This window comes from Porcisia hertigi, chromosome 32 (assembly GCF_017918235.1).
Source record: "Porcisia hertigi strain C119 chromosome 32, whole genome shotgun sequence".
In the NCBI taxonomy this organism is placed as follows: Eukaryota; Euglenozoa; class Kinetoplastea; order Trypanosomatida; family Trypanosomatidae; genus Porcisia; species Porcisia hertigi.
The window spans coordinates 369,203-384,239 of NC_090591.1; the positions used below are offsets into that span (position 1 = coordinate 369,203).

At 55.8% G+C, this 15,037-nt stretch overlaps 4 protein-coding genes across 4 annotated transcripts; all 4 read left to right on the forward strand.

Annotated features, from left to right (window-relative positions):
• Positions 1-612: 612 nt before the first annotated feature.
• Positions 613-2,727, forward strand: JKF63_02455 (uncharacterized protein; the record flags this gene model as incomplete). Its single annotated transcript, XM_067898480.1, has 1 exon — positions 613-2,727. One exon carries the CDS (start codon positions 613-615, stop codon positions 2,725-2,727), a length of 2,115 nt encoding a protein of 704 aa, XP_067754637.1.
• A 1,096-nt stretch (positions 2,728-3,823) lies between these two features.
• On the forward strand, positions 3,824-7,006 carry JKF63_02456 (uncharacterized protein; the record flags this gene model as incomplete). The annotated part of the gene is made up of 1 exon (XM_067898481.1): positions 3,824-7,006. The coding sequence occupies one exon, from the start codon at positions 3,824-3,826 to the stop codon at positions 7,004-7,006; it is 3,183 nt and encodes a 1,060-aa protein (XP_067754638.1).
• A 1,049-nt stretch (positions 7,007-8,055) lies between these two features.
• JKF63_02457 (uncharacterized protein) lies at positions 8,056-10,860 on the forward strand (the record flags this gene model as incomplete). Its single annotated transcript, XM_067898482.1, has 1 exon — positions 8,056-10,860. The coding sequence occupies one exon, from the start codon at positions 8,056-8,058 to the stop codon at positions 10,858-10,860; it is 2,805 nt and encodes a 934-aa protein (XP_067754639.1).
• Positions 10,861-14,190: 3,330 nt separating this feature from the next.
• JKF63_02458 (uncharacterized protein) lies at positions 14,191-15,003 on the forward strand (the record flags this gene model as incomplete). The annotated part of the gene is made up of 1 exon (XM_067898483.1): positions 14,191-15,003. The coding sequence occupies one exon, from the start codon at positions 14,191-14,193 to the stop codon at positions 15,001-15,003; it is 813 nt and encodes a 270-aa protein (XP_067754640.1).
• Positions 15,004-15,037: the final 34 nt, after the last annotated feature.

Genomic DNA, 15,037 nt, shown 5'->3' on the forward strand with positions numbered 1-15,037 from the left:
TCCGACGTATTTCAACAGGCCTCCCCACGCCTACTGGTGGGGTAGCGTCCGCTACTCCGCAAGATGCGCCACGCGGCAATCTGCACGATTGGTGCTGCTTCGAGGTGACTTGCGCAGCATGGGGGTTGAGTAGCGCCAGAGGCAGACGTTGTGCTCTGATCGCCAAGAAAGCATTTTGTTGTCGCATGTGTGTTCTGCTGCTTTGGCAACATGTAATGTCGATGTTACGGTGTGGGAGAAGGGGCGTGACGTTGGGGTAGATTGTGGCATTGGACTTTGACCTTGTGCTGAAGAATAGACACGCCAAACAACAACCAATCGACAAAGTATATGCTCTTGTGTTTTTTTTTTGTTGTTGCAACCCCCTACATCCTCCACTGTGTGGCACCCTGCCCCCTCTCCCCCTTCCCATCCCAACGAATACCTCCTTTGTGTTTCTGTTTTCTCTCATCACTGTCAGCCCGTTTTCCCGATAAGGTTGGGAGGTGGCCGGCGACCCCTTTCGCAGTGCGCGCACGGCACACCCACTCAAAAACACATTTGCGGGACACTCAAGCTTGGTCCTCCCCCCCTTATTTTTTTCATTTCTGTCGTGGTGAATATCGAACGGATATGTTGGTCGAGTTGGCCACCTTTGTGGCGGTGTTCGTCGTTTGCTGGTACCGCTACTTCCGTCCGCGCTCCACGAATCAACTGCGACCATCGTATGAAAGCCATCACAGCACTGCGAATATCCCTCCTAGCGACTATGTGGTGATTGGCGGGGGCGCTGCGGGGCTTGCCGCCGCCGCGGAGCTACTGCGTCGCACCGAGAAAACATCACATATTCTTCTGATTGAGAGTGGAAGCGATCCGCAGCCGGCGTCTCGAGCCGCGTTTCTCCTCGAAGTCGGACGACGCGACCGTTTACTATCCTTTTCGCCGGATCTTGTCAATGTGCCACCAGACGCGATGCCGAGGGGTGTGCGCCCCACTTTCCTGAGAGAGACGCCTGATGAGGGGTATCTCGCACAGCGCCCTTTTCATTACTCCAAGGCTGATGAGACCACCACGGCGGCCCCCTCGGGTGCGGACGGCGCAACCCTGGCCGCGGAAGAGTCCAAGGTGAAGCGATATCGTCTGCTCCATTACGCGCCGTACCCCCGCGGCGTCGGCGTGGGCGGCACCGCACGGTTAGACTGGGGCATGCACATGAATTCCCTTTATCCTGCCACGACAGAGGCGGCGCTGACCGCCAGTTGTCCACCGCCTAACACGACTCAGAGCTGTGAGAAATCCTTGCCACAATGGGCCCGGCTGCCCATGCGCTTCGCCGTGCTGCGAAGCCCTCTGTCGTGGGCCTTTGCTGAAGCTGTCAAGACCATCGGTCTGGCTGCTCCTTATCACCCCACTGTTTCCGCACCTGTGAAGCGGGGTTGTGTATTCCCTTCATATTTGTACCTCGACGAGGATAGCAGGCGCCTGGCGTTGGCTTCTGCGGTTCTGGGCGACATCGAGGCAGAGAACCTGCACAGTCGATTGAGTGTCCTCACAGGGTACACAGCAGTGGGGCTCGATTTGGCGGCGAAGGTGGGCGACGGTGCAACCGAACGCGCCGTGTCTGTGACAGGTGTGCAAGTGTGCCGCAGCCGCGGCGGTGCAAAGGCGCTCGTTACGATCCCCATCGGAAAGGGTGTTGTTGTTGCGGCGGGCGCGATACATAGTCCGCGCCTGCTGCACACGGTTGGGAAACACAGCGCTTTGCAAGTGCCCAATTGGCCTCTGTCCACAGTTCGTGTGCGCGATGCATTGGCGCTGCCGCTCATTTTTCCGGCGCTGCAGGCAGTGTCGGCTGACAGTGTTAATGCCCGCGATACCACGTCGGCTATTAGGTGGTGGCTCACGCAGCGAGGCCCCTACTTGTCACCACTCTGCGACACTGTCTTGTCGCTAATGCTGCCCCAGATTGCCCCTCAGGCGGAGGTGCGCGTCGTGTTGTTCCCATTCGGAGGACGCGATGCAGCACGCTTCACGGCGATGGGGTGGGACACCATCCTTGGCACCCCGTTGCAGGCCTTCACTATGCTTCTTATTGTTCAGGGCATCGATGGGCTGGAGCACACACTTGCGCTCGAAGACGAGGCATCTCCGATTGGGTCAGGGCATGCCCATGCTCTCACCTCTCACCAGGCTCTCTGCCCTTTATCCGAGGAGGTGCATCGCAAGGTCCAGGATGCATTTCTTGTAGGCATCAAGGAGTGCCGCCGCCTCAGTCAAACTCAACCGCTGGCGAGCCTGGCCCTGGAGCCGGGAGTTGAGTCCACCGACTTCACACTTCTCGTCCCCGACGACGAGTCGAAGGCGGTTCGACTCGCGAGGCTCTCCAGGGTGCCGCCATGGAAGCGCTCCGCCCGCGGAAAGTCGGAGCTGAAGGAGCTCCTCAGGTGGTCACACCATGTCACGAGGACGGAGGAGTACATGCGCCGATATGTGGATGCGCACGCATATTGGCTTGGCTTTGCCAGTGGCACCAGTGAGGCTTTTTTGGCATCATCGTCCACCGCGCCGTCGTCTTCGCGCGTCGAGGGCCTGCGCAATGCTGTTGTCGGCGACAGCTCTGCGGTGACTACTGCGCAGTGGTCCGGTGTGGGAAAACGCGACACACTCGCAGCCGGCAGTCGCAGCACCGGCATGGATGCCGCTGTGCGGGCTGTGGCGGAGCTTGTAAAAATCTGCGGGCCCTCGTAGCTGCTTTTCCGAGACAACCAAAATGCGCTGTGTTAGCGTCTAGTGACGTGTTTGATCTTTGGCAGTCACGAGGTCTTTCTGCGACACTACTGTTCCCCCCCCCTGGCTCTACGGCTGGTGCAGCCTCCACGAGTCCCACACATATAGGGACTCCTCGGCGTGTGTATCCTCTTTGATGTGTCGCGGGGCAACAGGCAGTTGTTTGTCTTGCTTGTTTGCAACGATTTTGGCTCTCCTTTACAAATCTGATCGGTTGGGCGTGAAGCAACGTTGAGTTCGTTAACGTGGCCCGACGTGTGTGTGTGTGTGTGTGAATGGCCCTGTGGGGATCTTCGCACTCATGTCTGTTATCCACCTGGCAGCCAGTAGCAACGCTAAGAGTTGGATTGGCAGACAGCAAGAGCAAGTCACCCATAACACCCTGCATTGGGGGGACGTCGTTGCACGTTTGTGTGCGCGTGTATGCGGGCGAGTACAAAAAAAAAACGGCGTCTCGTGTTTTCCATTTCTTTCCCCCACCGCCGCAACCCCCTCCCTGACCCACCGGGTGTTGTCAGGGCATTATCGTGGTGCGACCAGCGCCATCGGACCACAAGCTACGTATCACCAAGCACAAGTGCAGATATTCCGACCAGAACGTTACAGCATCTGTGTGTGTGCGTGTTGGGCACGTAGCCGTCATCCTTCACTCGGGCTAGCTCATACTCTATCCACGGCTCCTTCCTGTGCAATCGCCACCGCTTCTCTCTGCTTACCGTCAAGCCTCTATGGGGTGGTGCGAGACGCGCACACACTCTCCACATCTATAGTGTGAGGTTTCTTGTTGCAAACGCGACTCCTCCTCCCCCTCCCCCTCAAACCAAACGCATACCCCTCGTTTTTCAGGCCCGGGGTCGCTGTTGGGCCAGGGAAAGGAGTTGTGATGAGCGGCTGAGCATCACGTCGCCGTGTAGCTGGTTCACCCTCCACCCCCGCCCCCATTCCCTTTTTAGCCCTACATGAAAAAACGGCGAATAAGTCCGCTTCCGAAATACTGAGCGCGTGCACTTATGCCGGGTCAAGACGCAGCAGCGCATAGATCCATAACACCAACCGCATGGCGCATCCCGGAAATGTGGCCTTGTCCGATGAGGCGGTGTTGCGTCGCGTGCAGCTGCTCGGCGATGCCATCACCCGCGAGCAGCAACAGACAAAGGATGCAATTGGTTTGCGGCAGTCGTTGCGTGACCAGCGTATCCAGCTTGGGCTGCTGGAAGAGGTGGCGCGTCTGCTTGTCGATGACGTTCCCGGCCGCCCTGCCTTTGTGGGGTGGATGTCTCTTTACATGAAGAAATGTCTTCTGCAATCGATGGAGAGCCGGCGCACACCAGTCGTCCTGGCAGCGATAAACGTCGTGAAAACTCTTGCGGAAAACGGTGCCTCTCGCAGCGCTGTCGCAGTTATCTGCTCTTGGTTTCTGCCCTGCATGGTGCGACTCGCCGGAAGTCCTTCCGTAGCGTCAGCGGTGTCGGCTGCAGCGATGCAGGCAGTGCTGTCTGTAGCACAGAAATGTATGTTCACGCTCGAAAGCGTGAGCCAGCTGGTGTGTGGCTGCGGTGGTGCCAGCTCAGCAGTGCGCCGCTGCTCCCTTGAAGTGTTGCGCTCCTACCTACAGGCGGCCAAGGGCACCACGGCTCAGATGCCTGTCACTTCCTACAACGCTGCCCTTCATCGCGTTCTCCGGGATCGCATGCGGGACGCCGACGCTGAGGTTCGGCATGCGGCACGGCGGTGCTTTTGGTCCCTGCACGTTTTGGACCAGGCATCGACAGAAGCGCTTTTTCGCACGCTGCCTGTAGGCGTGCAGCGTCAGCTGGCTGCCGAGCGCACAGAATCTATGCAGGAACTCAATGTCATCGAGTCTTCCTCGGGTCACTCTACGCTGGCGCCGCCAGCCCCAATCCGTGGCAACTGTGTGGTTCCAAACTCACACACACCAGACACAGCCTGTGGGTCACGCACCGTCACAATGAAAGATGACCTGCAAAGCGCAGTGGCGATCCGTGCGCGCACCTTGAATGCCCTCGCCATGTTTTCAGGCAAGACACGTCGGCAGCTATTGCGTTCGTCGCGAGAGACAGGACATCACCCGGAGGCGGGTGCCATAACGCCAATCCCGTACTCGTATGCCCGCAGAGGAGGAGCCAGTGCTGTGGGCGCTGCATCTGCGCATTTTTACGCAGCACCGCATCGTCCCAATGGCCACCCGTCCTTTTTTTCATCATTGGAAAGCACAGACTGGTCCATCCGGCATGCTGCAGTCCTGGAGGGGCAGAGGTTATGTGAGACTGGTTCCTTGATAGGTGTGGACCTTGCTGCGTTCCTGGCAGGGTTGATCACTCGACTGCAGGACATTCATTTTCGCGTTGTGGAGGGCGCGCAAAGGTGTCTGCGTGTACTGATGGCGCGAGCACCATCGGCCACGGAGAAGGAGTTGCACACTCTGCTTTCTCCTCTGGTGAGTGCACTTGTCCGAAACACTAGTCACGCTCGGCCGAGCGTAAGCGCTGGGGCTCGTCACTTGCTCGACTGCATTGTGCGCACGCATGAACCGCCACAGGAAGTGCTGATGGCGGTGCTGCATACAGCGGACAATGTCGCCGGTAGCTGCCTTTCCATGGCACAGCGCTGCGCTGAGGTTCTCCACTATTTCATCGTAGTCCGCTCAACCCTCTTCGTTGAAGTGTCCATCATGAGCATGACTGTTCAGGGCATCCTTGCCCACGTGCGCGTGCTGGAGGGCCTTCTACGAAAAGGAAATTGTAGCTCTGGGCCGCGGGCCGCACAGGGGAGCTGGTTTCATGCTCTCGGCGCAGTGTTTCTGGTGTGCCCCGAATCGTTTCGGAAAGTGGTGAGCCGCCTCGACCCGTCGAGGCAGGAGGAAGCCCGAGCGGCACTCCGTGAGAGCTTTGGTTTGGCAGACGCGGACAGAGAGGGTTCCCTTCCGGACGCTTCTGCAGTCTGTGAAAGGTGGTCTCGTTGTCAGTTTGCCGAGGAGCTCAAGGTGCACACAACGTCCAACCGGAGTGTCAAGGGATCAGACGAGTTGTTATCTGCTGCAGGTGGCCAAATAACCGAGGACGGCGGCGTCTCGGAAGTGTCTTCCCTGACTTTTGGCGCGTTGCGACATGCTTCACAACAACTGTGTGAGTTTCTCTCGGTCCCAGAGACTTGTCCGCCGTCCTGCAAGGCCATTGCAACGCACTCAGAGGACGCGGTTGCTGCAGTTTCTCCGCCATTGCCAATAGTGACGCCCCACGTCGCGCAGCCTGCGGCCGCAACGTTTACACCATCACACGCGCCTGTGTGCGCTGAGGAAGGCGACAGGTACAGCGTTGCCGATACAACTGTCCAGCGGCTCAGCTTACAGGGTGCAGTGCGGGATAAGGATCCCGTTGCGAATTATCTCCGCGAGCGGCCGCACTTGAGAAGCATCGAGGAACGCCGCCGCGCGTTGCTGTCGTTGGCGGAGGCGCTACGTTATGGCGGCGCCACTTCTGAAAAGGTGATCTTCACCCATCGACTGAGCTGTGTACAGGAGGAAGTGGAGAGGTTGATAGTGCATTGGGAGCGGGATCTATCTGGCATGGAAGGGGAGATGAACCACCGCGTGCGGTGTGCCGTCTTGGCGGCGTTGCAGGTACTAGTGCAGTGGCCCGCCGCCCGATCTTCTCTGGCGCGGCAGCTCACTCGCGTCTTGGGCATCTGTCGCGCTGGCCTCGACGACCCTTTTCTCGGGGTGCAGCTTCAGGCGGCGTCCTGCCTCGACACCCTCTTGATCGCTTCCAAGCTACCAGCGGATCTTTGCCTCAGCGCCATCACCAACTGCGTGACGAAGTGGTTGGACGGACCCACGAGCAACGAAGGTAGTCCAGGCTGGGTAAAACTTCTGCATATGATTCCTCGAGTCGTAGAGCAAGTTCAACCGACGCCCGCCGCGGTGAAGGGCACTAACAGGCTTGCCCCTGGAGTCTCACCCGTCGAGGCAGGGTGTGAACGTGAGTTCATCTTGACCACCCCGATACTCCAGCGAGTTGTAACTGCACTAAGTCGTTGCCTCGGTCACTGTCACGTTGCTGTGAGATTTTGTGCTGTGCTGGTCGTCGTGGCAATTCGGCGTACTTTGGGGGACGTTGTGGCGCTACCGCTTCTCGCGCCGCTCTCCGCTGCTGAGATGCGTCTCGTTGATGCGTACATGGGCAAGGTGGCTGTTGAGCACCCATGGCGTCTGATGGTTTGACCAGCCACGGGTTACACCACGATGACGATGTTGAGGAGAGGGGTACCCCCGATGCGGCCCAGCGGAGGTGTTACACCCCCAGCGTCACCGCTGGTGTCACAAGGGTATTTGGTTGAGTCCGCCAAGAGCCCGCTTGCTCAGTATTATCAAGCCAACTGAGGTGGGCACCCTGATTGAAGCTGCGCCTGTAATCGACTAGTGAGAGTATTCACCTGTGTGTGTGTGTGCGTGTGTGTAGAGGGCAGGGCTGGGCACGTAAATATCTTCACTTGCGTGATCGGTCCTGTTGATCCGCTTCCATCATTTACATATGAGCTCTGCAACGAGTGGTTTTCTTCATCCCCCACATGTGATACACCGGCGTATATAAATATATATATATGTATATATATATATATGTACTCTTCCGCGCTGGAGTGCTGCGTATCGGCTTCGCGGATGTTCATCTCCTCGCCCTTCTGACGACCACGTCAATCTCCCTTCGTTTGGCACTTGACGCGGCGAGGCAAATGCGGAAATCAGCCCATCAAGTTTTCCTGCTCGACTGTGTGTGTGTGTGCAGCCGCACATTTCTCCCGTATGGATTTGAATCCTCGCTCGCCCCAAATAAAGTCCATTTCACTTCTTCCCTCGACCCTGCCTTTTAAACTGCCTTTTTGTTTGGTACATCTCTGGCACATTACACTGGCGCGGCCTCCGTACCCTCGGCATGTCAACTGTGTACATCTAGTGTCATCAAAGCTCTTTGCGCCCCTTCCCCCTCCCCCTTCCCCCTCCCCTCCCCCTTCCTCCCCCTCCTTCACTCTTTACGTTCACAACTAAGGACCTTCCATTCATTGAGCAGATAGGCAAAATAAACCGTCAAGGGTTTCGAGAGACGCTTTCACCTGTTCGTATACACAGGCGAAGCTTCCCGCTGACGCGCTAGCCGACAGGATACACTTTGAAATCCTTCGCTGCAGGCCTACTTCAGTTACCCCCTCCCCCTCCTTCCCCCGACGTACACTTTTATAGACACAGACGCACGTGTAGATACACGTTTTCCAGCCATGTCTTACGTCGTGTACGCGGTGGAGAATGCGGATCGCATGATCCTGATGGGTCCGATGGTGGCGGATCAACCAACCTTCAAAGTAATCACGCTTAGCTACATTCAAGCACCGAAAATGGCACGCCGCATCCCAAGCGGCGGCTTCACGCCGGAGGAGCCGTACGCCTACGAGGCGGCCGAGTTGATTCGGTCTACTTTTATTGGAAAGCAGGTGCAGTTTGTCGAGGACTACTATATCGAGTCACTTCAGCGCAGCGCAGGCCGTATAATGGGTGCTAACGGCCAGGAGGCGACAGCTATGTTGCTTAAGGAAGGCTTGGCTACGTTACCCGACCGCATGCCTCCACGCATGGAGAAGGAACTCTACGAAATTTACTTGCAGATGTCCGCCGCGGCGCGTGCGGCCCGGAAAGGTCTCTTTAGCGGCGATGCTGCCAAACACGTGCGAGAGATGAAGTCGTACACGCCGGAGGAGCTCGCCGAAAAAATCCAAGTCCTCAAGGGCCAGCAGCTTCTTTCTCGGGTTGAGAAGGTGGTGTCGCCGACGGTTCTCATCCTATCTGTCAAAGAGCTGGGCGACACGCAATTTGCCGCTCACATGACCGGCATCACCGCAAAGGAGAATCCGGACGAGTCTCTAAACACCGCGGCAAAGTTTTTTATTGAACGTCTCTTGCAGAATCGCAATGTCAAAGTGCACTACGATGGCCTCGACGGGTTCAACAACGTGATGATATCAATCATGTCTCCTAAAGGCTCCTTCCAGGAGGAACTGTTGTCTAAGGGCTACGTTAGGGTTCACAACGCGACTTTGGCGTTGTCTACTCGTATCGACCACATCATCTCTGCGGAGACGGCTGCCAAGAAGCAGCGCGTGGGTTGTTGGAGGAACTATGTGGAGCCCGTGGTGGTCGCTGAGCCCGAGGCCGCGGAGGGCGAGGAGGGTTCTGCGGTCCCTGCTGCTGATGGTGAGGGGGCTTCCGCAACCACCAAGACCCCCGCAGTCGTCAAAGTCGCTGGTCTTCCGACAACGCTCCCAGACGGCACTCCCGGGCCGGTGTACACGGGACCGCTTGAGTTTGTGGGTACGCTGGTACAGGTGGTGCACGGCGACACGGTCGTTATTCGCGATGATGCCTCTGGAAAGCTTCTTCGTGTGTCTTTGTTAGGCGTGCGCTGCAGCAAGAATATAGTGCGCGACCAGGACGGCAACTCACCCGAAACGCGGGTCACATACAACGACTACGCGTGGGAAGCCAAAGAGCTCGTGCGCAGTCGGTACATTGGCTCGAAAGTGGTGGTCTTTGTAGAGTGCGCGCGGGTGATGCCGGAGACGAAGGAGATGCGTCCTGCCGCGATAGTGGAGGTCAAGAACACGGGGATTAACATTGGCGTGGCGCTGCTGGAGGCCGGCTATGCTACTTTTTTCCTGGGTCGCAACGACAAGTGCACGAGAGCCAACGAGCTTGCCGCCGCCGAAGAAAGCGCAAAACAGGAGGAAAAGGGGGTTCACCGTGATACCCCTGCACCGCCCATGAAGGTGCTTGAGCTGAACCACCTCGGCGAGACGCGCAGCCGCTACTATTTAAGCTTTCTGCAGCGAGGTATGCAGGGTAACCGGCCGCCACCGCTGAAGGGTGTGGTCGACTTGGTTCTCGGCCCCAGCTCGTTGCGTGTGTACATTCCGAAGGAAAACTTTCAGATTCCGGTGAAGGTCGCGGGTATAATGACGCCGTCTACCGCCTTTCATCCGAACGAGAAGGCGGACCCATTCGCACAGGAGGCCAAAGACTTTGCGATTGATCTGATGCAGCAGCGCGCTGTCACTATCCAGGTGTTCACCTCCGACCGTGCAGGCAACTTCATTTCGTCTGTCGTCTTGGAGAACGGCACCAACATATCTGTCGCGCTGGTCGCTGAGGGATTCGCAACGGTTGGAAACTCAGACCGCCTACCTTTTGCGCAGCAGCTAGCCGACGCTGAGATGACCGCGCGGGAGTCCAAGAAGCATATTTGGTCCGCCACTGGCGCGATTCCGCAGCGTGCCCTGAAGATGGAGCAAGAGCGCGCCGCCGCCAACCCGCACATGCTGGCCCGCGTCCAGGACGAGACGTCCAAGTTCGCGCCATACATGATAACTGAGATCGCGGGGGATGGGTTGGCGTTGTACTTGCAAGGTTATGATGCAGAGCAGGACAGTAAAAAGGGCATCATCCAGGATCTGATTAACCGCACCGTCGCCGGCGAGGGCTACACCCCCAAAAAAGATGAGCGCGTGATCGCTCAGTACAGTGGGGACAAGACGTGGTGCCGCGCCTCAGTCTTGAAGGCCCCGCGTGGTGATAAGGCGGAGGTGCATTTCACTGACTTTGGTAACACCGAAACAGTGCCGGTGAAAAATATTCGCGCTGTGCCTCGCGGCCCTGAATACGCGGTGGTGCGTGACACGCCCGCATTCGCGAAGCGGTGCCGCCTTGCCTTCATCAAATCTGCTGACTCAGGGGACTCGTTTGCTGGCCTAGCCTACGCGGCTGTGGAGGAGTTGTCTGACTGCGAGGTGCTGGCAAAGGCCGTCTACCGTGACAGTCTTGGCAACGTTTACTACATTGTAACGACCAACGAAAATGTGCGTTCACTGAATGAGACGCTGCTGGAGCGTGGACTTGCCTTGCTGGACCGCCGGGCCCACGCTGTAGATCCTGAGAATTATCGCCTCCACGAAGCTGCGCAAGAGATTGCTCGCAGGGAACACAAAAATCTTTGGCAGTACGGTGACATTGATGAGGGCGATGCCGACGACTAGGGGGGAAGTGGAGGGCGGGGGGGGGGCACACCCTACACAGGCACAGCGTAAAAGCTTCTCCTGGGTGCCATTGGATCGCTTCTGCATGCGGTCGAGGCCAGGTCTTGGTGACGTCGTTCCCTTCAACGATTCAAGCTCTGCCGTGACATTCAGGCAATGGCGCAAGCCTACGTCTGAGCCGCCCCTCTTTCTAGTTTGAGTATGCATTGCACCTTTTGTTTCTCTTTCTCTTGTGCTTTATATATTTTTATACATGGGCTTTTTTTTTTTGAGTGCCTCTTTTTTCTAAGCAGGCGAATGCTCTTGAGAATTGTTGTCGGATATCTTCCCCTTTCTTCCTCCTCGCAGGCGCGTGTTCGATATTTGGGGCTCAAGTATGGGGCATCAGTGCGTCATATTTTAACTGGCGAGAAGAGAAGCTCGCTCCCTGCGGTTCTGTTGGAGTGAATTGGCTATGTAAACCGGTATCAATAACAAAGATGCGGACGAGAGGGTTTTGGAATGGCTTCCTTCTCCCCCCAAAGGTTACTTACAGTTGGTAAGTACAACAGTGTGCATGTATGGGTGGGTCAGTCGCCGCCGCCTCAAGTCCGTTTTTTATCAAGTTTGTCATTTTTTAATTTTATTTTGGGAGAGATCTCTCCTTTATCGAATGGGCTATCGTGGTATGCTTGCTGTTACACTAAAAAAGGAGAGTACCTATATGTATGTATATATTTACATAAATATATATGCACATGGTGAGGAGAAACATACCATCTACTACCGCTTTGGGAGGTGCTGGCTATGGTCACGGTACCCTCTCCTTTTCATATCGCCATTATATCACATCGAGATAATCTTTCCGAGAACACTCTAGGCAACCTGCCAAATTCTCTGAGGCGCGTCTCCTGTATGTGCTTTTGGAGTCCCCACCAACGCGACTTTTCCTTGGCTTTGAGCTTCTTTTTTTTTGCAGCACCCACTCTGTGAGCGAGGAGAGGGGGGTTGGGGGGGGAGGGATTAATCAATCCGTCCCCGGTGTGCCACTGCCAATGCCGAACCCCCTGTGTCGGCGGCGACAAGGCTTTAGGTGGCTTACGATGCGGTGAAGTCCGGGTGGATGTATCGCTACAGATGTCGTGCGGCCAGGTGCCTTGGGTATGGCGCCGTGTGAGAGCGATTGGTGATAACCAGCACGTTTGCGCCATGCATGAAGGGGGGGGATGGAGGGGAGGGGAGGGGTGTATGGTGTAATGCCAATGCAACTCCGACGTATTTCAGCAGGCCTCCCCACGCCTACTGGTGGGGTAGCGTCCGCTACTCCGCAAGATGCGCCACGCGGCAATCTGCACGATTGGTGCTGCTTCGAGGTGACTTGCGCAGCATGGGGGTTGAGTAGCGCCAGAGGCAGACGTTGTGCTCTGATCGCCAAGAAAGCATTTTGTTGTCGCATGTGTGTTCTGCTGCTTTGGCAACATGTAATGTCGATGTTACGGTGTGGGAGAAGGGGCGTGGCGTTGGGGTCTCTCACGTATGTCTATATGTTTAAGGGTATATTGTTGTAGCAGATTTAACCAAGTGGAGCCAGTCGCGTGGCTTTTGCGCGGTGCTTCAGCTAAGCTCTTAGTCTTTCTCTACCTTTTTTGTTTCCACGTTTTGCTCATCTGTTCCCCATCATACTTTTCTTTGGTTGCTCACGCACCACATTAAGCGTTTCCGATTCACGAAGGGGATTTACTGAGCCCCCCCCCCTCCTTTTCCCCTTTCCCCTTCCTCCCTCCTCTCTCTTGCTCTTCTCCCCCCACTTTTTGCTCCGTCTTCCCTTCTTTGGCGATCCTCCGTGCCTCCCGCTTTGCTGTGAATGTGACGTATAACAATGTGAGAGACCCGTCAAGTCGGAGAGCACCTCTTTCTCTGTATGCGCTTCGATTTTTCGTTGTCAATCTGCACGTACACATACACAGGTGGATGACGTTTGAGGGCATGGCAAGGGCAAGACCCACTAGAGCAGACGGAGGGGGGTAAGGAAGGAAGGACAAGGAAGGGTCATTACAGGAACAAAGTCAATCAAACTTCCCTCCAGCGCGGACAGAAAGTCCGTGATACTGTGTGCGTCCACGTGCGTGTCCTTTTACACATATTTTATGTGTGTCTCACATTCTATCTCCTCCTTTCTCATGTCCCTCTTTCCACCCTTGTTCCGTCTCATTACCTCCGCGCTGCTCATCCCCCCTTCCTCAGTTCTACTCTCTGCGTCTCTCCGTGCCTGCGTGTGTGTGTGCGTGTGTGTGTGTGTGTGTCTGTTTGCGCGTGTGTTCTTTTTCTTTGCGGTAGAGGACGTGTTGGTTGCACTGCTGCGAGTTTTTTCCATTATTTGCGTAATCGTTCGTGGCGGCTGCACCGGTTGTGTGTCGTTGTTGCTTCTACCCTCCTCCCCCCTCTGCTGCTTGTGTTTTTTCCCCCTCTTTGTGTAGGTGTGGTGTTGGTGACAGGTTTGGAAAGGGGAAGAAGAAGAGTGTTCGTGTGTGTGTGTCTCTACCTGGCGCGTTTGTCTGTGCCTTTTTGTTTCACACACACACACACACACACATATATATATATTGTTTACTTTCGACGTGATCGATCGGCGCAAGGGAAGGCCTCAACTTTCTTTCCACCTACTTCCTCCTTCTTCCAACTCACACTCGTTTTTCCACCCGAGAAAGGTCATTTCACTGAGACAGTTGCGAGCATACACAAGCTCCACCACCACCACCACCACCCCTTCAAAAAAAAAAATCATTTTTTCCCTCTGTTCGTGTGTCTGTGTTATACATATAAAAAAAGCTGCTCTTTTTTTTTTCAAAACGTGTTGTGCGTTTTTTTTTTTGGCCCTCTTGAAGCTTTTTTCTTGTGTGTGTGTGTGTCAAGTTATCATTGTTTTCCAGGGCTCTTGGCAGTGACACATTTTCGCGGTACTCTTGCCTTGGTTATCATCGCTTGCTTTAGACCGTTTTCGAGTTCTTGAACCCTTCCCCCCTCCCCCCATTCCTCATTTTGTCAATTGCTGTGTGCATTTAACGGTGTGTGTGTGTGGGTGTGGGGGTTACTATTGGCAGCGAACAGACTCAATCAGAATCGTTGTGTTTTGCACATTGCTTTGCAGTGCCTTATTCGGCCTGCGTCTTACACTGAGCCGCTCTTTATTTCTCTTAACCAAGCACGCCAGCAAAAAAAAAAACACCAACTCACGCGCATACACACATAGTAGAGCTATTATCTCTCTGTCGTTCTCCCATCCTCTCCCAGTGGTGCGGAAAAAAACTCAAAGATCTTTCCTTTTACGAATCATCATCACGCAAAACAAAAATGTCAGCCCTTCCGCATATCCAAAAGGAGTATCGCAACCTGACGAAAGATCCACCCGCAGGTTTCCGTGTAGAGCTCAAGGACAGCAGCTTTTTCACCTGGATTGTGTGGTTCACCGGACCGGAGGGCACACCCTATGCCGGCGGCCAGTACAAAGCGCAGCTGACATTCCCGAAGGAATTTCCGATGGAGCCGCCGACATTCCGAGTCATTTCTTCATTCTGGCACCCGAATGTGTACCCAGATGGGCGAGTGTGTATTTCGATTCTGCACCCACCAGGGGTAGATGAGATGAACTCTGAGGAGACGGCGATGATGCGCTGGACGCCGGTGCAAACCATCCGCTCTGTACTGCTTTCCATCGTTTCTCTATGGAGCGACCCCGACCCATCCGATGCCGGTGCCCCGGCTAACGTGGATGCACTGGTTCAATACCGAAACAAGCGCGCTGAATATGATGCTAAGTGCAGAAGCCTAGCAGAGAAGTCGCTGACGGAGCTCCCCGAGGACTTCGAGCCACCCTGCATGGAGGAGAAGGTCGAGGTAACCAAGGTTCTAGGCGACACCTTTGATTATATGGTCTCCGAGGACGATATCGATGATGACGACGACTTCGACTTCAGTGCCCCTGCGCCTGCCACATCCGCGAGCACTGGCGGTGCTACCTCCAGCGATCCGGCGCAGAGGTACGCGGAGGAGTTGATGCAGCTCCGTGCAATGGGAGTGGGCGCAGGCGTGTCCGACGCTGATTTGCTGAGTCTCCTGATCAAGTACCGCGGCGAGCTGGCCAGCGTTATTGGGGACCTGTCATGATTTTGTTGTCGCAGTGACGAGCAGGCGAATATTA